The sequence below is a fragment of the Microtus oregoni genome, unplaced genomic scaffold (genome assembly GCF_018167655.1).
Source record: "Microtus oregoni isolate MIOR12 unplaced genomic scaffold, Mior012 000003F_ref0000135, whole genome shotgun sequence".
Classification (NCBI taxonomy): Eukaryota; Metazoa; Chordata; class Mammalia; order Rodentia; family Cricetidae; genus Microtus; species Microtus oregoni.
Window position 1 is genome coordinate 55,579,982 of NW_024543062.1, and position 25,274 is coordinate 55,605,255.

At 40.0% G+C, this 25,274-nt stretch overlaps 1 protein-coding gene across 2 annotated transcripts in view; it reads left to right on the forward strand.

The window, feature by feature from the left end:
* The window catches only part of Slc35f5 (solute carrier family 35 member F5), a 33,950-nt gene extending 8,900 nt beyond the window's left edge, over positions 1 to 25,050 (forward strand). Inside the window, exons 6-16 of one of the 2 annotated variants that reach the window (XM_041649129.1) lie at positions 1,482 to 1,563; positions 2,798 to 2,814; positions 4,858 to 4,939; positions 6,133 to 6,220; positions 8,972 to 9,036; positions 12,149 to 12,253; positions 12,806 to 12,965; positions 15,441 to 15,531; positions 19,010 to 19,164; positions 20,352 to 20,448; positions 24,130 to 25,050. In XM_041649129.1, coding sequence (XP_041505063.1) covers positions 1,482 to 1,563; positions 2,798 to 2,814; positions 4,858 to 4,939; positions 6,133 to 6,220; positions 8,972 to 9,036; positions 12,149 to 12,253; positions 12,806 to 12,965; positions 15,441 to 15,531; positions 19,010 to 19,164; positions 20,352 to 20,427 — 921 coding nt within the window. In that variant the 3' untranslated portion in view covers positions 20,428 to 20,448; positions 24,130 to 25,050. Of the gene's footprint in view, positions 1 to 1,481; positions 1,564 to 2,797; positions 2,989 to 4,857; positions 4,940 to 6,132; positions 6,221 to 8,971; positions 9,037 to 12,148; positions 12,254 to 12,805; positions 12,966 to 15,440; positions 15,532 to 19,009; positions 19,165 to 20,351; positions 20,449 to 24,129 lie in introns of both variants that reach the window. The other variant, XM_041649128.1, reaches the window with a different exon arrangement.
* Positions 25,051 to 25,274: the final 224 nt, after the last annotated feature.

The window sequence follows — 25,274 nt, forward strand, 5'->3', positions numbered from 1 at the left end:
GTCCTGTCATTGTTCTATGCCAGGAATTAAAAGAAAAATCAAAGAAAGTTGTAGAAGTCTGATTTTTAAAAATGAAACATATTAGTTGGGGGAGTTATGCTTTAAATAAGAATATTCATAAAAATGTCACGGCATTTGGGTCTTGGAGTCTAATTTTGTCTCCTGCTTAGCTGTTTTTGTATCTCTGCTTTGAGGACAGTTCCTCTAAAATACTTATTTTCTAAGTTATTGTGAGAAATATATTTAGCCTTTTGTATTCGAACCTTATGATAGTAAGAACTAATCAGTGGTAGCATTTCCCCCATCTTTTAATTATTTAAATGTTTTCAAGAACTGTTGGTTTGGGGTTCGAGTGATAGCTCTGTTGGTATAGCCCTTGCCACACAAGCATGAGTCCCTGAGCTCAGGCTTCAACACCTATACACCTACAAAGCTTGAAAGGTATGGTGGCAGGAATTTGCAGGCCCAGCAATGAGAGGGGTGAAGATACCCAGTGGCCGGCCAGTCTAATGGTGAGCACTGGGTCCCAGTGAGATAGCTTCCAAAACCAGGTGGACAGCTCCTGAGAAATAACAATTGAGATAGAATTCTGGCCTCCACACCTGTAGCTGTACAGCTACGTACACCTCATACCCCTACCTATTTCCCACCCCAAAAGATTTTTGTTGTTGAATCTTACGCATATAGTAAAACAAATTCATCAAATGCAGATATACTATAAGCTGTTTCTTAGCTGCCTTCCCCATTGGTCTGCACGATTATGGGGGAAGAAACTTCGTTTACTCACTCTTATGACAGGACTTAAAACACTGTTTGTTTAGCAAGTGCTCAGAGTGGTTTTGTTCTGTTTTGTTTGTGGGAAGAGGCAAGGGTTCATGCTGTTTTGCTGGCTCCACACTGGTGGGCTCAGACCATCCTTCCTCCTCAGCTGCCCAGGTAACAGGGAGTTCATGTACGTACTTCTTCCAGCACAGCATGCTATGTGTGTATATCCAAAATATGGACATTTTTCTGTTGGTGGAGAGAGGATTGATTGTATGATATTGAGGTATTAATGATCCCAGAAAGTGCCAAAGATACTGTTTGACATTTCTACCTTTATTTTGGTTATTGTTATTATTAGGTGAGGGAGTGGAGAGTCGTGTGCATGCATGGGAGGTTAGAAGACAGCTTTGGGGAGTTGGCTCTTCCTTTTCACTGTAGATTTTAGGGATTGAACACAGGCTGTCAGGCTTATAAAGAAAGCACTTGGCCAGTTGAGCCCTATCATGACTGACATTCTTTGTCTCCTTGTGCCTGTGTGAACTGGTTGAGCTTGCTTTCCCAGGCTTTGGGGAAAGTGATGCTGACTAGATGGATGTCTGAGGAACAGTTGAGCTGTGATAGTTCCTGTGTCTGTGTGCCTTGCACTTAAACTCTGCCCGATAGATTGGCTTTGGATTTTGCTGCTAATGCTTGTTTCTGTTCGCATTGTGTTCCAGAGCGAACCTCTGTATGTTCCTGTGAAGTTTCATGATCTTCCAAGTGAGAAGCTCGAGAGCACAAACATTGGAACTGAAAAAAGTAAGTCAAGCCTAGGGTTCCACACTTGAGAGTGAATGGAAATTTAGCATCTTTTGAGCTGCTGTGAGCTCACAGGGTTCATATAGTGTATCTTGACCTCTATGGGATTGATGTGGCCTTCATTCTTCTGGAAGTTTGACTTGGTTGTGAATATGATAGAATATAATTTCTGTATTAATTCAATTAGAAGTATTTTCCAGATACCAGAAAGCTCTATGATTTCATTATCATTATATATAAAGGAATATATAAATTAATTAATATATAGATTATTAAATAAGTTTATTTATTTTCCTTTGAGACAGTCTCTTATGTAGCTCAAGATGGCCTCAAACTTACTATGTGCCAAGGATGACCTTGAATTTCTGGTTCCCCATCTGAACATTCTGAATACTGGGATTATAGGCATATATTGCCATACTTGGTTTAGTCAGTGCTGCGGATGGAACCTAGTAGTCCAGCTAGTCATGTATTCTATCAATGGAGCCACAGTCCCAACCATACATGTATATGTTTTTATTTATTTAGTTATTTATTTAAATGATCAATATTTTCATAAACATGTCCTCAGAGAGCCTAATGCAAACACTGCTTGAGTTTTTACATTTCTGTGAGTTTCTTTCAGAGTGTCAGCACAGGATAAAGCACAGCGCTCACCTGCAGTGCAGAGGAGTGCTCTGAGTGCTTGCTGGGAAGGTTCTTCTTAATTAGCGAGCCATGAAGAATAACCAAAATCATGCTTTTCTATAAATGCTAAAATAATAAGCATGGTAAAATCCTGAACCGGGTGGTTGTGTGCATATGTAACTATAAACCTTTTGTTGGAATTTTAATCATTTTAAACTCTTCAAAAATTGTATTACATTTTAAATTTATTTTGTATGCCTGTTTAGAGATCAGCATACGAATTACAAGAGTCATTTCTTTCTTTCCATCATGTGGTCCCTGGGGATCAAACTCAGACCCTCAGGCTTGGTAGTAGGTGTTACCCGCTGAACCATTTTGCCTGCCCTGTTTTAAACTCTTTAAAACATATCACAGATGAAATCATTTTTTTCCCATTAGCTCTTTTGGCTGAGCAGAACTGCACCAGGGAACAATATAACTCTAGTGTTTTTATTGTCTTATTTTGATCATAAGTGATCAGAATAGTCAGTATTTATCACTAAACACTGTTTCATTTTTATAGGATGTAAGGTACAGTTAATGTTTTGTATTATGTTTTCCATTTTAGCTCCCAAGAAGTCCCGGGTAAGGTTCAGCAATATCATGGAGATTCGACAGCTTCCATCAAGCCATGCATTAGAGGCCAAGTTGTCACGAATGTCTTATCCTACTGTGAAGGATCAAGAATCCATACTGAAGACTGTAGGGAAACTTACTGCAACCCAAGTAGCAAAAATCAGCTTTTTCTTTTGCTTTGTGGTAGGGTTTTTTTTTTTAAAGATTTATTATTGTTGTGCATATGTATGGTATGTGAGTGGAGGGAAGGGATTGCCACAGTATGCCTGTGGAGTTCAGAGGACAACTTGAGGAAGTCATTTATGACCTTCCACATTTGTGTGTGCCCTGTGGATTGAACTTAGGTCATCAGGCTTGCATGGCAATGCTTTAGCTGCTGAGCTATCTGCCCTGTTTTTTTCCTTACATGTTTAAGATGGTGTGCATACCAACAGTGCAGTATTGAAATGTAAGTCTCCTAGAGTTCTTCATTTTCTTCTGCTAACTGCTGTCTGGCACACTGGGATGTCAGAATATCAGACTGAGTAAATACTTATCGTGCCTCAGAGAGTTTAGAAGTTAAAGCTGCAGGGACAGTTCAGCTGGTGAAGTGCTTGTGTTGTGAGAACAAGGAGCTGAGTTCCATTGCAGGACCCTGTAAAAGAGCTGAGTGTGATGCTACACACCCTTGTAAGGGAGGCAGGGACATGGATCGCTACCTGGTGAGTTCCAGGCCAGTGAGATACTGTAGCTCAACAAATGAGGGACCTGAAGAATGACAGCCACAGCTCAGCTCTGGCTTCCACACATGTATTTATACACAAAGCCCAACCCATAAATAAAGACATGAAGCCAGTTCCTAGAATGCAGCACTTGTATACACGTGCACCCGTGCTTGCCCACAATTTGAGGAATATTGAATTTATCATTGCAGGGGTAGGCATGGCCGTTCTTGGCTTCTTTTCTTGAATATGGGATCTGAACTCAGATCCAAATGATTGCACAGCAAGTACTCTCACTCACCAAACCGTCTTTCTAGGCCCTGTAGGCTTTAATGTAACAGAATTTCCCCAAGCTTGAATTTGACTTATATAAACTTAAAGTATGATCAGTACGTGAATAAAAAATGTTAAAGTGATTTAATATTCAATCTCTCTCCTTTACACAAACATACAATATCTGAATGCTTATTTTTCTTTTAAAATTATCTCTGTGTGTGTGTGTGTGAGCACTGTGCACATGTGCCTGTGGAGCATAGAAGAGGGAGTCAGACTGCCTGGAGCTTGAGTTACAGCAAGTTCTGAGACATGTATTGTGGGTGATGGGAACCAAACTCAAGTCCTCTGCAAATGGTTTTTTTTAAGCCAACTTTTGTTATTTTTTGTTTGTGGAGCTGGGAATTGAAACCAGGTTCTGTGCATGCTAAATAAGTTCTGGTTTATTTTTTAATTGCAACTTAATTTAAATTAATTTAAATCTTTTGAGACAAGGTCCCACTAGCACAGGCTAGTCTTCAATTTGTTGAACTTGTGATCTTCCCAACCATGAGTGCTGGGGTCGCAACTTTAATCTCAGCACTTGGGATTGTGTTGCTGTGTCTAGCCTGGTTAGTGTCTTCAGGGTATTGAGTAGCAAGATATCAATGATCTCAATGATGATTATTAATGCTTGTCCTTATTTGGGGGCCTGTGATTTGTTTTTTTTCTCATAGAGCAGCTTTTGAAACCACTTATGGGGACTGAAGAGATGGCTCGGCTCAGGGTTCAGAGCACATACTGCTCTTGCAGAGAACCAAAGTTTAGTTCCCAGTACCTACACTGGGTGGCTTACAACCATCTGTGGTTACAGTTCAAGGGATCTGACACCCTCTTCTGGCCTCTGCTGGCACTGTATGAAAGTTCCCATACCCCCACAGATACACACATATACATAGGATTTTTTTTTTTTAAATCTTAAAAACAGAAACAAATGTCATACAATAATAGTGCTTAGAAGTGAGAGGGACGACTGTAAATTGAACTGGCAGTTATAAATGTTTTTCATGAGGTTTCACTTTTTTTCCCTTTTGTATAGTGGTTTTTGGCGAATTTGTCATATCAAGAAGCACTTTCAGACACACAGGTTGCCATAGTGAATATTTTGTCTTCAACTTCTGGTAAGAATCATGTCTTCAAAATCTGCATTATGAGTTGATGTATGCATATCTAGTGATATTTGTATATATGTAGACACAATTCTAAATTTTAGTTCTGCTGTGCATTAGCATATTATAATTCATAAGGGGGGTTGTTAGTTACCCCCTTACTTTTTAGCTGTGGCTATTTTACTGTATAGACCAGGCTGACTTTGAACTTGTGGCCATCTCCTACCTGTGCCTGTCTTCCAAGCAGTATTACAGGGATGCACAACATGTTTGCATGGTTAGAGTGCACTGCCTGGCCTCTGTGCTATTGGTGTTCCCTCAGACACTGTATAGTTCTTGGTTTGGCTGTTGTCTTTGTCTGTTGCTGGGGATCAGACTCAGGCCTGTACATGTTGGGCACTTGCTCTCCCACGAATACACCCTTGGCCTTTATTTTTTATCCTGCAGTGCATGAACATTTTCTAGGTCTGTGCATACCAGGCACATAATCTCCCTTGGTCCTCTGTGGGTTTTGTTTGCTTATTTTTCCATTTTTTTTTATGACAGGGTTACTCTCTGTAGTCATGGCTATTTTGGAACTCAGCCTGTATGACCAGGCTGGCCTCAAACTCAGAGTTTTCCTACTTTTGCCTACCAAATGCTGGGATTAAAGGTGTGCGCCACCATACACGACCCTCTGTGGTTTTATTCTGTAGTGTATGAAGGTTCCTAGGCCTGTACTCCCTTTATGGCAGTCTTACCCCGCATATTTCCTTTTCGGAGATCTTTTTCCAGATTCTTTTTGGCTAAATGCCACTGCTTATTTCCTACCTAAGATTTGCACTCTAGCAGGTGTTTTATTTTTAACATTTGACTCACCTTCCAAATCTGGAAGATAAAAGAAGTCCTTTTAAAGCTGTAGAAATAAGTTAGAACATGGGCATGACTGATGAGGCCACAATTACTCCACAGGCTCAACTTAGTACTTACTGTTTAAAAATAAGTAGGCCTACCCTTATCTGCACTGTTGAATAAACGTGGCTTAGTTTAGAAGCTCTTCTTTATTTGACTTTTTCTCAATGCAGCATTAGTTGTTTGAAAGAGCAAAACAATCAACTTAGAAGTTAAATGTGTGATTTCCTCATGTTGCCCTTGGTAGTGGTGGTGAGGAATGTTGGTAGAAGTAAATGTAACAGCTTCTTCTGTCCCTTTCTTCTCCCCTGTAGGACTTTTTACTTTAATTCTTGCAGCTGTGTTTCCAAGTAACAGTGGAGACAGATTTACCCTCTCTAAACTATTAGCTGTAATTTTAAGGTAAGAATATAGCATGCGCTCGTTTGCTCTGCTCAGAAATATGATATTAGATCTAGAAAACTGGCTCAGTAGTTAAGAGAGATTGCTTGGATAATCATGAAGACTGGGGATCAGATTTAAACACCTATCCAACAAGCCGGCTGTTCCATAAAGCCTATAACGCTTTCTCTGACAGATCCAACATCCTCATCTGGCCGCTCATTGCATTCACACAAACATACATATTTTTATACACCTTTGTAGGCATAAACAAATAATAAAGCCTTTAAAATATGATGTTGAAACAATTTAATTTATGTTATAATACATAAGCAAAAAAAGATGAGGTAAAAGAAGGCCAGCATAATCATCAGTTGTCTATCTCCTTTTCCTGACACAAGTCCCCGTTTTATGTTGGCTTCAGTTCGTCCCTTTCTTCTAGAAGTCAAATTGGATCTTCTCCAGTTATCTTAGCCTGCAGTGATTTTTTACTTACTTTCTGTTTAACTCATTTGGCAATTTTATCTCAGGACACAGCAGCCTCATTGCCAATAACTACATACATAACTGTGAGCTTGTTTTTCTTGTCTTCTCTGTTGGACTGTAAACCTTTAAAGACTAATACCTGGCTTCATTCCGAGAGCCTAGCAGAGGGCTTTTCCCATAGACAGTACTCAAAGGTGATGCTTTAGTTTGACAAAGCAGCTATTTTGGAAAATGAGAGAGCAAAGAAGGTAACAGAGCATTTAATGATGAGGCTGTTTCTTAGTGTAGCTGAGACTGAATCGAAGTCTGCTTCACCTAAGCCCTGCTCTACCTGAGAGGACTAGAACTTTCCTGCTTTGTGTTCTTGTTGTAAAGTGTGGAGCAATGTCTGTAAAGTATCCAAAGGGACTTGCACTTGGCCATTGTAAATGAGTCATTCTTTTTCTGTTCTATATTACAGCTTTTAGACACAAGGGAAAGCTGACCAAGCTCTTTCAGTGACACTCTGGTTGACCCACCTAATTTATATTTACTCTTTATAACTACCAGGGATATATTCTTTTCTATGCTTGACTAATGTTTTAACCAAACGTGTTTTTGCATTTTGAAAATATAATACGTTTATGTTGAGGCTATAAAACCACATAAATGAGGTTTTATTGAACTTTACCTGAAATAGATGCTGATTTTTAACTTTTCTTAGTACCATATAATAAAGAAAGGTTTGATAAAGAAGGGAGTGGATATAAAATGTTGAACCTGCAAGTGTTTGACAGAATATTCTTATTAAAGTAGGTTAAGAATGAGGACCAGGAGAGGTCGGTTGCCTGTCAGTTTTTACAAAGTTTTATTGAAACACAGTCATTTTCATTCATTTGCTATCACCATGACTGTTGCTGGGCAGCAGAGTTGTAAGAGAAGCCACATGGCCAATAGTTACTTTCTGCCCTAGAAAAGAATCTCTGTAGTTTAGGATAATTGATTTTAATTTTTGTGTTATTTTGTTCTTATGAAACTGTAATAAATACCATCTAATACTTACTTTATTTTGAACTGGCCTTAAACAATGAGATTGAATCTTTTTGATTATGCATATAATTTGAGATAGCAACAGACTTGAGAGAGTTCAGGGATCACATTCTGCTATCTGTGATCCAGTCCCACCTCCATTACTAGTTTTGAGATCTTGCACATCATTTTAAAATCTCTCTGCCTGTTTCCTCTTCTATAAACTGAGGATCACAGTAGAATTTGTCTCATAGGACAGTAATGTGGACAGATGAGGTCAAACTTCTAAACTGTTTGTAAGAACAATGTGTGCTCAGTATTTTTAGGCACCATCATGGCATCATCCTCTGAGTGGAAATGAAATGGTTTCTATTATATTGTGGGAACTCGGTAAACAGCAGCGGACTCTAATCCAAACAGTGATCATAGCAGGAAACCTGACACTGCCGCTCTGAGTAGGAGAATCCAGTTTAAGGAGTGTTCTGTTTAGCTTCTACTCACATTGTTCCATAAGAGAAAAAATATTCTTCCTCCATACTGCTCCTCAAATGTGCCCAGGTCTCTTTGATCAGTAGGCGAGAGAACGGGACTATCTTTTAAATTTCTTTTTGTTTGACAAAAATATACACAATAAACTGCCTAGAAATAGAAAGGCCCTGAGAGCTCTTTGAAGACTAGAACCATGTTCTTGTTCCCCACTGGAACATACTGCTTTGCTTATTCTAGATGCTCAACAAGTGACAGTCAGATGAATCTCTGTCCTCTGACTTTGCAACAGCCTTCAGTGGTCTTCCTTTTGCCGATTACAACCCTGGGGTTGATGAGACTGTTCAAATGTGAAAAAAGAGCCTTCTGTTTGTTAGGTTTCACGTGCAAAAATGTGCCATTGCTAGCTCTATTGGGTTTGGCTTATTTCCCTTTGAAAGAAGGCTTGGCAAAGGGATGGCAAGTTATCTTTCCATAATTAAAAGAGTAGCATGTAAGCGTGTTGGGTTTTGGGAACAGGCTGCCTGTGTTCCAGCTCTGTCATGTGGTCTTGGTCAAGTTACTTCACCTCTTCATGAATTCCTTCCCTATAAGTCATCAGTGTGCATTTGTGAGGGTTAACTGTCAGTGCGACACTATCCTGTACGGTGCTGAGGAGCACTCATCAATTAACTACTGAATTCTCAGTCACTTTTACCCAGAGTTAAGATGAGTTCTCAGTTTTTAATCTAGATGATTAGTTTGTTAGGAGCCTATTATTTTGTTCATCAGTAATGGGTGTTACTTTTACAGTATTGGAGGCGTGGTGCTGGTGAACCTGTCGGGGTCGGAAAAGTCTGCTGGAAGAGACACAATAGGTAAGAATATGAGTGTGCTCTTCTAGGGCATTCAAGCAAGCTTTGTGCTTACTGCAGTGCATGCAGATGCATGCACATACAGCGTGTCACTGACAGGCACGTAGCTTTATGACATTTATTTATGTGTATGTGTGACACATCTTATGAGTGAAAGTCAGAACATAAGAATCAAATCTTTCCTTTCATTATGGTTTCCAGGAACTAAATTTAGGTTTCCAGGTTTGGAAAACAAGCACCTTTTTACTGACTAAGCCATCTTGCTGGCCCAGTAACAGGGTCTTAAAAAATTTGTCTTTTAATTTAACTTTTCCTTTGGAAGTGATACTAATAAGTTCACCCACATTCTCCATATATTAATTTATATAAACTACAAGCAATTACAAAAATCAGGAATCAACATTGCCTACTAATCTTCTCATCAACTTTTGTATCTTTTATAAGCAGTTACTACTACAGTGAACACTTAATTTTGATAGTGTGGGCTATAGACCCACCATTAATATAGCCATCTTCCTACAGCATTCTTTTAGTGGCCTAAGATCTTTTTTTGATTTACATTTAGTTGTCTTGTTCTAATGTCCTTTCAGCAGAAGCCCTAATGAAGTCTTACTTGTCTTCTATGGGTTTGACACGTATGACAGGTACAGCTTATTTATCTTGTACAGTGTTTCTCCATTGGAGTTAGGTTTCATCTTGAATTCTTTCTAGTTAAACTGGTGTTGTACAAATTGGTAGTAATAGTTCCTGATCTGGCTGGCATTGGTGCATTTTTTCTGAAGACCAATGACATTGCTTTAATCTTTTGCTAGTGATGTAGGTATTAAGTATGCCTGTCAGGGTGCTCCAGGTGAGGTGACCAGTTGGTGAAATAGCAGGCATCTCATGGGGAGATAAATACTGTGAGGTTATAGAAATATCCTATTGTCATACTCTCACCCACTAATTTTCTCATCCAGTCTGGTTTGTTGCCTTAGCAGTTACTATTATAGTAAACATTTAATTTTGATCTGCTGCTTGGATTTAGCAAAAACAAAGGTAACTAGGGCCCAACCTAGTTAATATCTCTAGATATGTGAGTGAAGTGCTCTCCAAACTCTTCCTGGACTGCCCAGTTAGCTGTGCTTTGACGTACATCTTCTCTTTCTGACCCAGAGCCACTCTGTGTATATAAAACTTAATGCAGTGCAGCATGGGGGTGCACGCCTTTAATCCCAGCACTCAGCAGGCAGAGGCAGGCGGATCAATGAGTTTGAAGCCAGCCTGGTCTACAGAGCGAGTTCCAGGATAGCTAGGACTGCACAGAAACACTGTCTTGAAAAACCAATCAACAAACAGACAAACAATCAACCAAATACCAACAAAAAAAAAAAAACAAAGAAATGTCTACAATATATCCTTGTTCTGGGAGTATAAGATTTTGTTGACAGGCTTTAAAAAATTTCTGATAGCAATAAAAAGAAAATAAACTTAATAAATTGTTGCTTGGCCCTAACATCTTCCTCGGGGGAGGGGGTGAAAGGTGCAGTGTCAAAATCTCAGACATGGGGAGTCAGGTAGAAGGCATACAACAGACTTGTTTATTTAACAACGGGGAGGGGGATCTTATATACTCTCCCAGCACCCAGGCATTCCCATCCATTGACATTGCATGGTCCCTCCTCATTGGCTAGGTACCATAAGGACCTCCGACAGCACCAGGCAGACTCCAGGTTGGCTCCTCTCACCTTCATAGGCCTTAACTTCCTCCAATAAATATTCTGTTTTTTCAAACAGATTAAAGTATTGAATGGTCAATTGGCACATTCTTTAATCGTTTTTAAAGGCTTACGTAAGGGTTGTTGAACATGAGTTAATTAAAACTAATTATCCATGCTCTGTGAGCCTCACATCATATTGCACGTTTTCAACTAATTATAAGCAATCATTATGTGTTTGTAGTTTTCAAACAGTTCTTGGTTTAAGAGAAGATACGGGAATTACAAATGAAGCCAATAGAGAATATTTTTACCTTGTGTGGACATATGGTGTGTATGTGTATACAAGTGAATGTGTTAGTATAGGCACATGTGTGACACAATGCTGTGTAGAGGTCAGAGGACAACTTCAGGTGTTGGCTCTTGATTTCCACCTTGTTTGAAATGGGATCTTTTGTTACTTGTTACTGTGTATGTCTGACTGCTGGCATGTACACTTCCTGGGATTTTCTTGTCTGCCTCCCATCTCATTGCAGGAGTGCTGGGATTACAGATGCATGCACTTCCATGAGTGACCTGATGTGGGTCATGGGGATTCACACCCATGTCCTCATACTGTGTGGCAAGTGCTTTGTTCACTGGGCCATCTCCTCAACCCATAGTATCATAGTTAGCATTAGTAAATGTTCCATTGCCTAGAACAGAAGACAAATCAATGGAATTTTAGCAGAGTAGGAAGGATTCTTGGTGGAAGAGGTGTGACCTTATAGATGTGGTAGTAGAGTATCTGGAATTCCATATGGAGGGATGGGAAGAACAAGATCAAGCAGAAGAGAAACGTTACAGTGTATAATAGCCTGGTTCGTGTAGAGCAGTGGTTCTCAACCTATGGGTTGTAACCCCTTTGGGGACGTCCAAAGACCCTTTCACAGGGGTCACCTAAGACCATCAGAAAACACAGGTATTTAAATTATGATTCATAATGGTAGCAAAATTATAGTTGTGAAGTAGCAAAAAAAATAATTTTATGGTTGAAGGACACCACAACATGAGGAACTGTATTAATGGACACAGCGTTAGGAAGATTGAGAATCACTGATGTAGAGAAAATTGAGACATGCACGTTTCAAAATAAAAAACAAAATGTTACTTATCCAACTTTCATTGTTAGAACCTCTGTGGGTGTTCTGTTAGGTCACTAAGGCAAATGCTTTTGCATATTTATTTATTTATCCATTCAGTTCCTATCCTACAGGAGGATCTGGATGGAATGAGTTAGGTTTGTTTTTTTATTTTTGCCGTCTCATTTCTTCATTTAGTATTCACTGTACTAGTAGACTCTAAGTATATGTAGTAATATATGTTGAAGGAGTTCTTGAATGGGTACAAGAGTTTAAATAATGTATTGGTTCTTACAGGTTCCATTTGGTCCCTTGCTGGAGCGATGCTCTATGCTGTCTACATTGTGATGATCAAGAGAAAGGTAGACAGAGAAGATAAATTGGATATTCCAATGTTCTTTGGCAAGTATATGTTTAACCTTTTTGATTATTTACTTGAAATGATAAATTCATAGGTTATTTTTTGAGAGAGTATAGAGACTTTTTTCCTTCTCCATATAACTTCTCCCTCCCTCCCTCCCTCCCTCCCTCCCTCCTTCCTTCCTTCCTTTTTTTTGGAAATCTTATGAATTCCAAGGTCTCTCGCTGAACCTTCTGGGCCTCACAATTCAGCGAGACTAACTGGCCTGTGGGTCCTAGAAAGCCATGTCTGCATGACCCAGAGCTGAGAATACAAGTGAGCACCACTTGGGTGCTGAGGACTGCACTCATGTTTGAGCAGCAAGCACTTTACTGAGCTATCTGCCCAGCCAAACTGCAGTCAACAGTCACCAGGTGCTGATGCTGTTTTTCGCTGGAATTGACCTGTTTGTAGAACTAATCTTCAAACCAACACAAACTCCAATTAAGCAACCCACTGAAGCCCTTTTTGAGATGTCACATTTCTAATAGTGTTATCAAGTTTGGAAAATTGAAATCAGCCATGATTTTAACCTATGTCTCTTTTATACTCAGGTTTTGTAGGTCTGTTTAATCTGCTGCTCTTATGGCCAGGGTTCTTTGTACTTCATTATACTGGCTTTGAGGACTTCGAGTTTCCCAATAAAGTAGTACTTTTGTGTATCATTATCAACGGCCTCATTGGAACAGTTCTTTCCGAGTTTCTGTGGTTATGGTAGGTTCTTTTACTTCTGCAGTTCATTTGTTTCACTTTGTTGACTTTGGATCTTTCCGTGTCTTCTGAGATCTGAAGATCCCTTCCACATTGGTACTTGTAATTGAATATATTTATTCTGATAAGAGCAGGGACTTTGATTTTTAACTTTCGTGGGCCCATCACAAAGAGGATACATAAAAAGAAGCTCAGATGTTTGTTTACTAAATGTGTGAATATACTATGCAAACTAATACTGTCCTGCTTTCCTTCCTGCTGTTGTGATGAACACTGACCAAAAGTGACTTAGGAGAGGAGAGAGTTTCCTTAACTCACACTTCCAGGTCACAGTCCATCACTGAGGGAAGTCAGGGAAGACCTGCCTATATTAATCATCAGTTAAGACAATTTTTTAACAGACATGACACAGGCCAACCAATCCCTTACTTAAGACTTCCTCAGGTGACTCTAGGCCAGTGGTTCTCAACCTGTGGGTTGTAACTCCTTTGGGGATCCAAAAGACCTTTTTAAAAGGGTCACATATAAGATATCCTGCATATTAGATATTTACCTTACAATTCATGACAGTAGTAAAGTTACAGTTATGAAGTAGCAATGGAATAATGTTATGGTTGGGAGTCTCCACAACATGAGGAACTGTATTAAAGCATTGCAGCATTGGCAAGGTTGAGAATCACTGGTCTAGGCTGTGTTGAGAGCTGAAGCTAAATAGGACAATATAAATTGTTTAAGTTTGTAAAAATGCCTTCAAGGTGTTAATTTACATGTATGAAATTAGCAATCAATAAATAAAAGATACATTTTTAAAGCATAGTGTTGGTGTCTGTGATGATAGCTCAGCTATAAAGTACTTGCTGCACTAACATGAAGATCTAAGTTCGGGTGTCTAGGTAGGGTGGAATGACATGGGAGCACAGAGATAGGGAGAGCCATGGAACTCACTTGCCAGCTAGTCTAGCTGAATCAGTGACCTGGGTTCAGTGAGAGAACTAGTCTCAAAAATAAGGTGAAGAGTGAAACAGACACTGAATGTTGACCTGTGGTCTATACATACACACGTGTACATATACCTGAGTGCACATGTACACACATGAACATGTATATATGAACACATGAAGATAGTGTTATACAAATGAAAGTAGCCATGGACTAGTGGACACAATATGTTTTAGTATGAGAGTTCATGGATTCTTAGTGCAACTCCAGGGGTGTTGCTTACTTAGGGAGCTTGGGAATATTCGGTTGTTCCCAGGCTTCTTTTGCGTTGTTGTTTATATTCAGAACTTTACAGATGGATGAGTCAGAGGTGGAAATCATGAATGGATCAATTGGGATGCTAGCATACTATATATGTTAGACTTTTTCTCATTTAAGGACCATAAGTTTGAACACAGTATCCCATATGGAATTTGTCAGACGTCCATTATAATTTTAGTACTGTTTCTGTCAGATTGAAGTTTTCAAAGAGCTGGGCCTTATGGCATAAGCTTATTACTTTCTTAAAGTTTGTGTATAATTTCAGTTTAAATAATGCCATTTGGTGGGGGCTAGAGAGATGTTTCTGTGTTTAAGAGTGCATGCTGGTCTTGCAGAGGACCTGAATTCAGTTCCCAGCACCCATATTGGGAAGCTTACCACTGCCAGCTTCAGAGGGATTCCACATCCTTGTCTGGTCCCTAAAGGAACTGCATTCATCTTTTCAGACCCACTCGTATACATAATTTAAAAATTAGCTTTTTATTTTCATTTTTATTGAACAAAACTGACAAAAAGCATTAATGAAACCAAAATAAGACTGTACCAACAAACATTGAAGTATTTGTAAGAAAATTTAAAGATTAAAACGGCAGCAAAGGGAAAAAAATAGTTTTTAAAATCTAAAGAAAGGGGGCTGGAGAGATGGCTCAGTGGTTAAGGGCATTGCCTGCTCTTCCAAAGGTCCTGAGTTCAATTCCCAGCAACCACATGGTGGCTCACAACCATCTGTAATAAGGTCTGGCGCCCTCTTCTGGCCTTCGGCATACACACAGATAGACTATTGTATACATAATAAATAATAAATAAATATTTAAAAAAAAAATAAAATCTAAAGAAAGGTAATGTGGTTTTGTTAGGTATCATCAAAATCTAAAAACTCTGCTCAGTAATTTTTAAATTAATGAAATTTTATATATATAATATATATATGTATATATATATATACAAAATTGAGTAATATATGTAAACAGATCTTAAAAATAGTATACAGCACCCAGAACACTGTAATTCCATACTTGTATTTAATAGTCAAGGACAAACTTTGGAGTCATTTTAGTAATTATTATTTTTTTTTATATCTCTGTCCATACACAGCTTTCACCTCTGCTTGTGATCTCTCTGGCACATATTATAGGATAGGAACTTAGTTTAATTTATTGAATGGCATTTAAAAAAATGTTTATAATACAGAAGTTATGTTTCCTTTCTTCTTCTCAGGGGCTGCTTTCTTACCTCATCGTTGATAGGCACACTTGCACTAAGCCTTACGATACCTCTCTCCATCATAGCCGACATGTGCATGCGAAAGGTAAGCCTGGCTCTTCCTGAGGTGCTCTAGGACCCCGTGACAGCTAGATAATAAGGGGGTCGTATGGATGATACTTGATGCTTCTCCCTGCCTCTGAGAGGGACTCGAGCACATAGAAATAGAAATAGTAGGGCTGAGGAAATGACTCAGCCAATAGAATGGCTCTGCCAACTTGAGGACTGGAGCTTGATCCTCAGAATTCATGTTTAAAAAAAAAGCCAGGAGTAGTGTTGCATGCTTGTAACCCCAGTGCTGGGGAGGTGGAGACAGGAGAAATCCCAGGGCTCACTGACCAGTCAGCGTAGCCCACAGGGAGAGTTCTAGGTCAGTAAATAACTCTTTCAGAAAACGTCACCTAAGGAAAGGCAGCTGTATCATTTAGGGTTTCTACTGCTATGAAGAGACACCATGACCATGACAACCCTTATAAAGGAAAACATTTAATTGGGGTTTGAGAGGTTTAGTCCATTATCTTCATGTGGGCATGCAGGTTAGCTCCAGTGGTTGCTTAACACTGTGCTAACACTGCCATAGAAGTGAACTCCAGGAGGATGATGTGGTGTCATGGTGAATGCTCACCTCTGTTGCACTTAGCCGAGGTGTCCCTGCCCTCTTAAATGAAGTTCTGCTCTGGACATGGGGATTCTGGTGATGAATTATGGTGCAGAAGTAACACTCAGGGGCATCTCTGGCTGCAGCCTAGAGAAATGGGAAGTTTCTTTTCTTTTTTTCCCTCCTATTTTCTTTTCTTGAGCTTGGGTCTCACTGTATTACCCTGGCTGGTCTGGAACACACTACATTGATCAAGCTGGCCTTGAACTCACAGGGATCTGCCTCTGCCTCCCATGTACTGGAATTAGAAGTATGTGCTACCTCACCCTATGAAAAGTTTCTTTAGTGCTTCTAAGGGTGGCAGAGGAGAGAGGTGTGCCTTTGCCTAAAGCTGCAGGAGGGAGACAGCCACTTAACTCTGCATGTGGAATTTGAATATTTTAAGTCATAAGTAATCATAGGGTACATGTGTGTTGGCTTAATACAGTTTGAAAATGGAAATATTTGAAAGCTACATGCTTCTAGTGTGTTCTAGTAACCTTATTTTTAGTACTATTTTTAATTTGGTATTTATACCTTATGGATAAAGGCAAAATGCTCTCAGTCATGTGGATATTCTTTATTTAAAATGGTTCTTTAGGGATAGGAGGTGGCTCAGTGGTTATGAGCACTTACAGCTCTTACAGAGGACTGGGTTCAGTTCCTATCGTGCATCTTACAACCACCTGTAAATCCAACTGCAGGTGATTCAACACCCTCTTTTGGCCTCTGCTATTCTCTGTACACATGGGATGCACATCCATACACTCAGGCACACACATATACACTTAAATAAATAAATATTTACAAAATAATTCTGTGCTGATATTTGTAGATTAGTAGATGTTCTGGTAATCATTCCAAATAAATGTTACATTTTATCAGTACTTTGGTAGCTAACTGTGGCTTCTCCGTTTCTCTTTATGAGGACTCATCCCTGAGTGTTGTGTGGGTCACTGAGCCTCTGTGTGCGTGTACTGTGCAAATTGGTTTGTATGTCAGAGGATTATTTTGTGTTTTCTCGAAAGCCTTCACCAAATACATCTTTCTCATGAAACTTTTCTTTTTTAATGGTGGTGTTAAATGGACCACCATGTGCTTTCCAGCATTGGGAGTTTTGCCTGTGAAAACTCCTTTTTCCTTTCTTTTCCTATGCATGTGTGTTTGAATGAGTACATATGTGCACATGTGTGTATGCAGAGGCAACACAAGAGTATCTCCTTGGACCCTGGGGTTTTCTAAGTAGACTAGCTGGGGAATGGGCTCAGAGATCCTCGTGCCTCCATCCCCAGTACTAGGATTTCAAGTGTGCACCACCTTGCCCAAGATTTTTATTAGGGTTCTGGGGATCACCCAGAATTTTTATTAGGATTCTGGGGATCAAATTTAATTTTCCAAGTTTGTAAAATCAAGCACTTCATTGAGTCATCTCTTATCCCTTATTTTCCTCTGTAACTCTCAGAAGAGAACAAATAAGTGCTTTTCCGTAAGCAAACAGGAATGGCCACTTCCTTTTGTAAAACAGATCACCATTGTGTCCCTTGTCAGCCTCAGCAGTCAGTACAGGCTGCTTGGAAAACTGTTTTGGATACTTTAGTCTGATCTAGACACTAAGGGTAACTTATCAACACAAAGGCTTTTAAGCTTTTTATTATCTTCAGTTTTTTGAGGACCTTGATCAGTGAAGGATAAGAGAGAGGATCAAGTTGCATCAGAGGGCTTGTTAGTGCTGAAGCCGCATCTCGCCTGCTCTTGTTCACTTGGTCAGAATTTAATTCTGAACTTCTTTTTTCAGCTGTGTGTGTGCACACACATGCATTTGTGCCAGAGTATATATGTGGAGGTCAGAGGCCAACCCCCAGGAGTCAGTTCTCTCCGTCCACTGGATGGGTCCCAAGCATGAATGATGTTGCCAGGCTTGGCTGCTTTACCTTCTGAGCTAGCTCTCTGGCCCTGATTCTAAACATGTTTTCATCTGTTGATGGGGAGATTACCAGTTTTTGTTGTTATATTTTGAATTTGTGGAGCTCTTAGAGCACTTGTTGCTCTTCCAGGGGGTTTGAGTTCAAATTCCAGCATCCATGTCAGGCAGGTTCACAGTATCCTATAACTCCAGCTTCAGAGGATCAAATGCCCTCTTCTGAGTCTTGTTGACACCAGCAGAGATACACATACACATGACCAAATAACTAAATAAATCTTGAAAATTATGAGTAATAACTGGGCGGTGGTGACTCGTGTGTTTAATCCCAGCACACAGGAGGCAGAGGCAGGTGCATCTCTGAGTTCAAAGCCGACCTGGTCTACAAAGCAAGTTCCAGGACAGCCAGGGCTGTCACACACTCTGTCTAAAAAACCAAAAAGGACTCAAATGAGAAATAATTAAAATTTGTTAACAAATTACTGATAGGCTTACAAAAGTTATCTGTAAGTGTTTCACTTGGTTTTAACACTAAGAACTGTGATGTAACTGTTAACACAGCTGTAACATAATGTTTATTTCAAATCTGAAATTTTGAAGATAGTGTTGGAAACTGAGGAAGAAAATTCCTCTTGCCAGCAGGAGTGACCATTACAGAAGAAACTGGTACCATGGTGCTGGAGTCAAAAACCCCATTTGTGGACATTTCCACTCTGGGCACTGCTCCCAGTAAATACTGGGATAACTCTGCTGCAGTTTTTTTGCCCATTTTTTAATGCAATAAGTATTTTTACTAGTTATTTAGGCAAGTAGAATTATAAATTGAAGTCCTAAATCCTTTTATATAATAATACTTCATAACGTTTTATCAGTATTTTGTCTATCTTCTTGATATTTTAATGTATATTAAAGGTAAAAATTGCCTTAATGATAATTTTGAGGTTTTATTTTAATCTTTTGTTTTAGGTGCAGTTTTCTTGGTTATTTTTTGCAGGCGCTATCCCTGTGTTTTTTTCATTTTTTATTGTTACTCTCCTATGCCATTATAATAATTGGGATCCTGTGATGGTAGGAGTCAGAAGAATTTTTGCCTTCATATGCAGAAAACATCGAATTCAGAGGTATGTTTTATCCCACAAAGTTTTTTTTAAGTTTGTGTGTATACATTCATTCATTCGTGTCTGCATGTACCTACGTGTGTGTACATGCATGAGAAGAGACCCGAGGTCGATGTCAAATTGTCAAAGTTTTCCCTAAGCTCCACCTTAGTTTTTGAGTGTTTCACTGGTTAGCTAGTTGGGGTAGCCTGGATCAGTTTAATTAGGCTGGCTAGCAGCAAGCCCCAGGGACCCTGCTGTCTCCACCATTGTGACTGCAATGTTTCTGTCTTGCCTGGAAATCTTATATGGGTTAGGGGTGATTGAATTTACATCTCTTTATGCTTGTGAGGCAAGCACTTTGCTAGCCAAGCCTTATCCCAGCCCCTAGTTTGTTCTTGAGAGAGAGTTTTACCATGTAACCCTCGCTGGCCCTAAACTCCTGATCCTCATGCCTGTCAGCTCTGAGCATTGGGATCACAACATAGAAGAACAATGTTTGCAGCTGGGTGTGGCTGTTTTCTTGTAATCGTAGCAACTCAGGAGGACCAGTAGCATTCTGAGGTTGGGGCCACTTGGGCTACAGAGGGAGACCCTGTCTCAACAGACAAAACAACAGTGGTGGGTTGGCTGAGAAAACTGAGAATCACCACAGTGGCCTGGCTTTTAGGGATTTTGACAGGAATTGTTGAAAGAATGAATTATATAATTTTTATTGTATAAGGAAAAAGATGCATTTGAATCCTTCGGATGGTGAGATAATTTCACTGCTAATTTTTAGGAAGCAAGTGTTTTGGTATGCAGGTGGTATGTAATTTAAATATAGAAAACTTTGATTTGGGTGCAGTTCATAATAGAATATATTAGCACTGTCTTACATTTTTCTTTTCTTTTTTTTAAATTGATTTTTATTGAGCTCTACATTTTTCTCTGCTCTCTCCCTGCCTCTCCCCTCCCCTTCAACTCTCTTCCAAGGTCTCCATGCTCCCAATTTACTCAGGAGATCTTGTCTTTTTCTACTTCCCACATTTTCTTTTCTAAGTTTCTTTTTAAGAGATAAAGCTTTTTATATTGCATTTCAAAAACATGAGGGAAATTGCTGGTTCTGCCACTAACTGTATCTTGACCTCCCGTCTTCAGACAGGGTAGTAGGCCATTTCTGAAGGTTTCTTTTTTTTCTAAAGCTTTCTTAACTGTTGCCTTTTTATTAGAGTTCCAGAAGACAGCGAACAGTGTGAAAGCCTCATCCCTATGCACAGCGTTTCTCAGGAAGATGGAGCTACTTAGCTGCTGTTGTCTGTAGTCCAGGTGTGTATGTGAGCTAGCCCCAGACCAGTTCCTCATGATATTCTTGAGAACATTCAAGTATTCAGATGTGGCAGGTTGACCCGCCTGCCTGCCTGCCTGCCTGCCTTCCTTCCTTCCTTCCTTCCTTCCTTCTCTCCCTTCCTCCTTTCCTCCCTCCCTCCCTCCATCTTTCTTTTTTGAGACAAGATCTCTCTATGTAGCCCTGGATAGGCCGGAGCTTGCTACGTGGAACAGGGTAGCAAACTCACAGAGATCCCTCTGCCTCTTCCTTCCAGAGTGTTGGGATTAAAGTTGCATAACAACATCCTGTTCCTGCAGGAGATTTTTTAGAGTGAGTTGCTTGAAGTGGCTCAAAGTGCTACAGCCCCTGGAATCAAACCATGTAACATGAGGGCCAAGGCTTGTGGGGATTTCTGTCCCACCCAATACCCCACAGCTGGCAAGCCTAAAGAAAATCACACAGAGGTCTCCGTAAGTTATAAAACTGATTGGCCCATTAGCTCAGTCTTCTTATTAGCTCTTGTAGCTTATATTAACCCATTATTCTTATCTATGTTAGCCACATGACTTGCTACCTTTCACAGCCGGGGCAGGTCACATGTTGCTTCTTTGGCTGGACTGGAAGAAATGGGCTTCCCTCTACCCAGAATTCTTTTGTTCTCATTGCCCCACCTCTACTTCCTGTTTGGTTGACCCACCTATACTTCCTGCCTAGTTGATCAGCATTGTCTGTAGAATACAGATAATTCTCTCGCACCAAAAACACATAGGTTCCAGATCTCCAGGTTCTTCCACAGCTGGCAGTGTGACACTTGGGGAGCTTCCTGGCCTCTTTGAGCCTGTTTCCTTGATTGGAAAGTGGCACTGTGCTAGAACAATCTTACAGGTGTTGAGTTCAAAGTGCAACAATAGTGCCTTTCCCAATTAGATACCAGTGAATTTTAATTCTGTGTATGTCCATGTGCATTCATGTGTTCATGTATCTTCTGGCCAGAGGTTGACATCTGTTCTCCCCTTTATTATTCTCAACAGTCTCTTACTGAACCTGAACTTCACTGGTTCAGCTAGATTATCTGGCTAGCAAATCACAGGAATCCTCCTGTCTCCACCTCCCAGCGCTGGGATTACAGGCATGTGCTGCTGTGCCTGGCTGTTTATGTGGGTTCTGGGATCTAAACTCAGGTCCTCACACATATGTAGCAAACACTTTACAGACTGAGTCATCTGTCCAACCTCTTATTCCATTTTTCTTTATGCTAAATCATTTTATCTAATGATAAACTTTAGAAAAATATTTTCTCTTATTATACAACAAAGAAAACATAAAATATTTTAGAGTGAATCAGTCTCTCCCCCCTTCCCACTTTATGTGTGTGCATGTCGTGTGTGTGTATGTGAGAGAGACAGAGTGAGAAAAAGTGTGTGCGAGAGAGAGACAGAACTTCAGTTTTCTTACAGAAACATGGTGAGGGGTTATTTTATAAGAGCATGAGCAACCTGCCAGTGGCTACAGCACTGAAGAAATGTCTTTTCTGTCTTCAGCAGACACTAACTTCCCATAGTTCCTTCAGTAGGGGTGGAGCCAAATGTTAACTGCCTAGAAACCCACGTTGTAGCTGATTCCCTTGGACTTGCCTATCTCTTTGCAGATTGTGCTATCGTCTCTGTTGCTTGTCTGTCTAGCTTTCCATCTCCAGTTGGCAAACATTTTCATTGAGATAGATGAGGATCTCTACTCCCACACCACATTTGCATCCTGATTCCAAGTCATTCTGGCCTCTCCATCTTCTGGTGGGCATGGTGACACATGATGTAAACCCAGCTTTTGGGAAGTAGATGCAGGAAGAGATGAAGGTCATCTTCCACTACACAGTGAGTTTGAGGCCAACCTGGACACATGAGACCATGTCTCAGAAAACAAAAGCAAACAAGAAACAACAGAACAAACAGAAACGTCCCACTACTTCTGGATAGTTGGTGCATACTTTGGGATAGCTCAATATAACGTGCTTATGTTTTTATGACTAAATAAGAATTAAAATTTTTCCTGATATTTTCTCTAGTGCTTTTCTTGCTACTGTGTTTAGAGAATAAACTTTGAAGTTTTTCTTTTGTATAAGCACAGGGAAGCCTGGCTGCATAGCTGACATTCTGTGCGATATGTACCCGATTCCTGCTATCTGTTACCGCCTCACCCTTTCTGGCTTGGCTGTATTTCTTCTTGGCTACCCAAGGGTTGATTGCCATTCTTTGTTCTCTTTGTTTATGTAGTTCATTCCTTTTAAGGAATTGCCTTTTATTATCTGTTGTCTTTTAAGTGAGGCTTGTGGAACAGGTGTGCCATCTTTAAACTAAAAATGATAGGGCTGGAGAGATGACTCAGTGCTAAGAGTGCTTGGGGCTCTTGCAGAGAACCAGAGCTTGGTTCCTAACACACATCTCAGGCATCTCACTATTGTGTGATGCTTTACTCTTTTGACTTTTTGAGGGGCCCACCACCCACCTCCAAATAAATCACACACAGAGGCTTATTCTTAGTATGGGTGCCCAGCTTTAGCTTGGCTTGTTTCTTGCCAACTTTTCTTAACCTAATTTAACCCGACTACCTTTTGCCTCTGAGTTATCTTTCTCTAGTTCTGTATACTTTTCTTTGCTGCTTTCTCCATGGCTTGCTGTGTATCTGGGTGGCTGGCCCCCAGTGTCCTCCTCTCCTCATTCTTTTGCTCCTCCTCTTCCTCATTTTCTCCTTCTATTTATACTCTCTGCCTGCTGGCCCTGTCCATCTTTGCTCCTGCCTTGCTATTGGCCATTCATCTCTTTATTAGACCATCAGGTATTTTAGACTGACACAGTAGCACAGCTTCAGAGTTTCAACAAATGCAGTGTAAACAAAAGTCACACACCTGAAAGTAATATTCCCTAACAGCTCACAACTGCAGGAGATCCCATGACCTTTTTGGCCTCCTCGGGCACTGCATTCTTGTGTACACAGACACACAAACACAAATAGAAATAAAATCTTTAGCTTATAAATAACTGTGAAGGTGGTTATTTAGAGTGTCCTATGTCATCACATTGTTCATGGGTTATCTTTCTGTGGAGTGCTCCTCATCACTCTGAGTCACATTCAGCTGCCGCCCCACCAGAATGTGTTCAGTGCTGGAAAAGCCAGAGCCAGAGAAAGCTGAGATAATGAAGACTTGAAAAGGTGAAGAACCATCAAGTAGCAAAGACTAGAACAGGCTGAATGGGGGCTTTGTTGCTACAGGGGTAACGGTAGAATATGCCAGAAATAAAACTGAATGCTAGTACGCAGTACCCAACTAGTGTTGGTGTCAGACCTGCTGTTGCTATGAAACTTGTTTTTAGCTCATTTTTTTTAATGTTTATTTACTTGATGCTCAGAGTCTAACTTGAGGGACTTGGATTTCCTTCTATATGTGAGTTCCAAAAACTGAACTCTGGTCATCAGACTCAGTGGCAAGCACATTTTCACCCTCAACTATCTTACCAGCCCTGTCCTGAGTTCTTAACTCAAGATCAAGTATCTAGTTACTAAATATAAGCATTGTGTATAATGGGTGTTTCAGCATTAAGATAATTTGCTTCTCAGACTCTGCTACAGAAAAGTGGGATGCCATAAATGATAAATAACCATTTTTTGTATCCTTTTGTTTTTAGTGTAATGGAACATTCTACAGCGAAGAGACAATCTGGCAAGTTCTTTGTAGAAGTGTTTCAGTGCCTAGTCTGAACAATACCAGTTTCAGTTCTTTGAAACTCTAAATACATTTTCCTCATGTTGCTTTCTTCTTTTTCAAAATGAAGGATGTTCCATGTAGGTTGTGTGCAGTCCAGTTGCTCTAAAGGACCAACCTGCCTTACGTATCAGTTCAGTTCATGAAATCACTGGAGCAAATCAAGGAACACAATCTTTCTGGGGACTTAAACTCCTCATTCAAACTGAGTAGTACTCTTTCCGAGAAATCACCCGAGTAGGTGAGCATCCTCACAGGCAGACGCTAACCGGCATCACCTGCAGGGGTGCAGATTATAGTTTGAGTTTCGTAGATTGCAGAATAACCACACAGAAGAAAAGCTAGTTAATGTCACACGTATGTTCATACAAAGCTGGTGGTGCTTTAGAGCACAGATGTTTGAGCAGAGATCTGGTCCGAGTGCACTCACTGTGTGATTCCCTCCCTGGTGTTTGGTGCCTTGTATCTTAAAAAATGTGACAAGCCCTAACGGTTTTAAAGGGGAAAAACTGCAGACTGGAAAATCACATATTTCTAAAGGCTGTGTGGCTATAAATTAGTTGAGAAAGCTCTGTTTAATTTAGAGTTTTAAAGAAATATTCTCTCTTCAATTAAGAAATTTTCATAATGGAATGGTTTAAATTGAAGTGATAAAGAATATTATTAGAATAAAATGTTTGTATATGTATTTGTGTATTAAAGATGTATCAAGTAATTTTGTATTTTTTCCACATATAAATTACTCTAAAACTGGGTGCTGCTTCCTTAAATAATCTTACTTTCCTAAGTAAATATAAATGGTTAAAATAAAAAAAAAAGACAAGGAGATACTCTGATGAAAAGATGACATTTGATTCTTTTGTCTGTCATTATTAAATCACGGGGCTGAGAGTTAACCTCAGGGCAGAGTGCTTGCCTAGCACACATGAAACCCTGGGTTCCATCCCCAGCCTGCATAAACCAAGCGAAGTGGTGCACACCTGTAATCCTAGCATGCAGGGTGGAGGCAGGAGGATCATGATTTCAGAGTCATGCATGGCTACATAGTGAATTTAAGGCCAGCCTTGG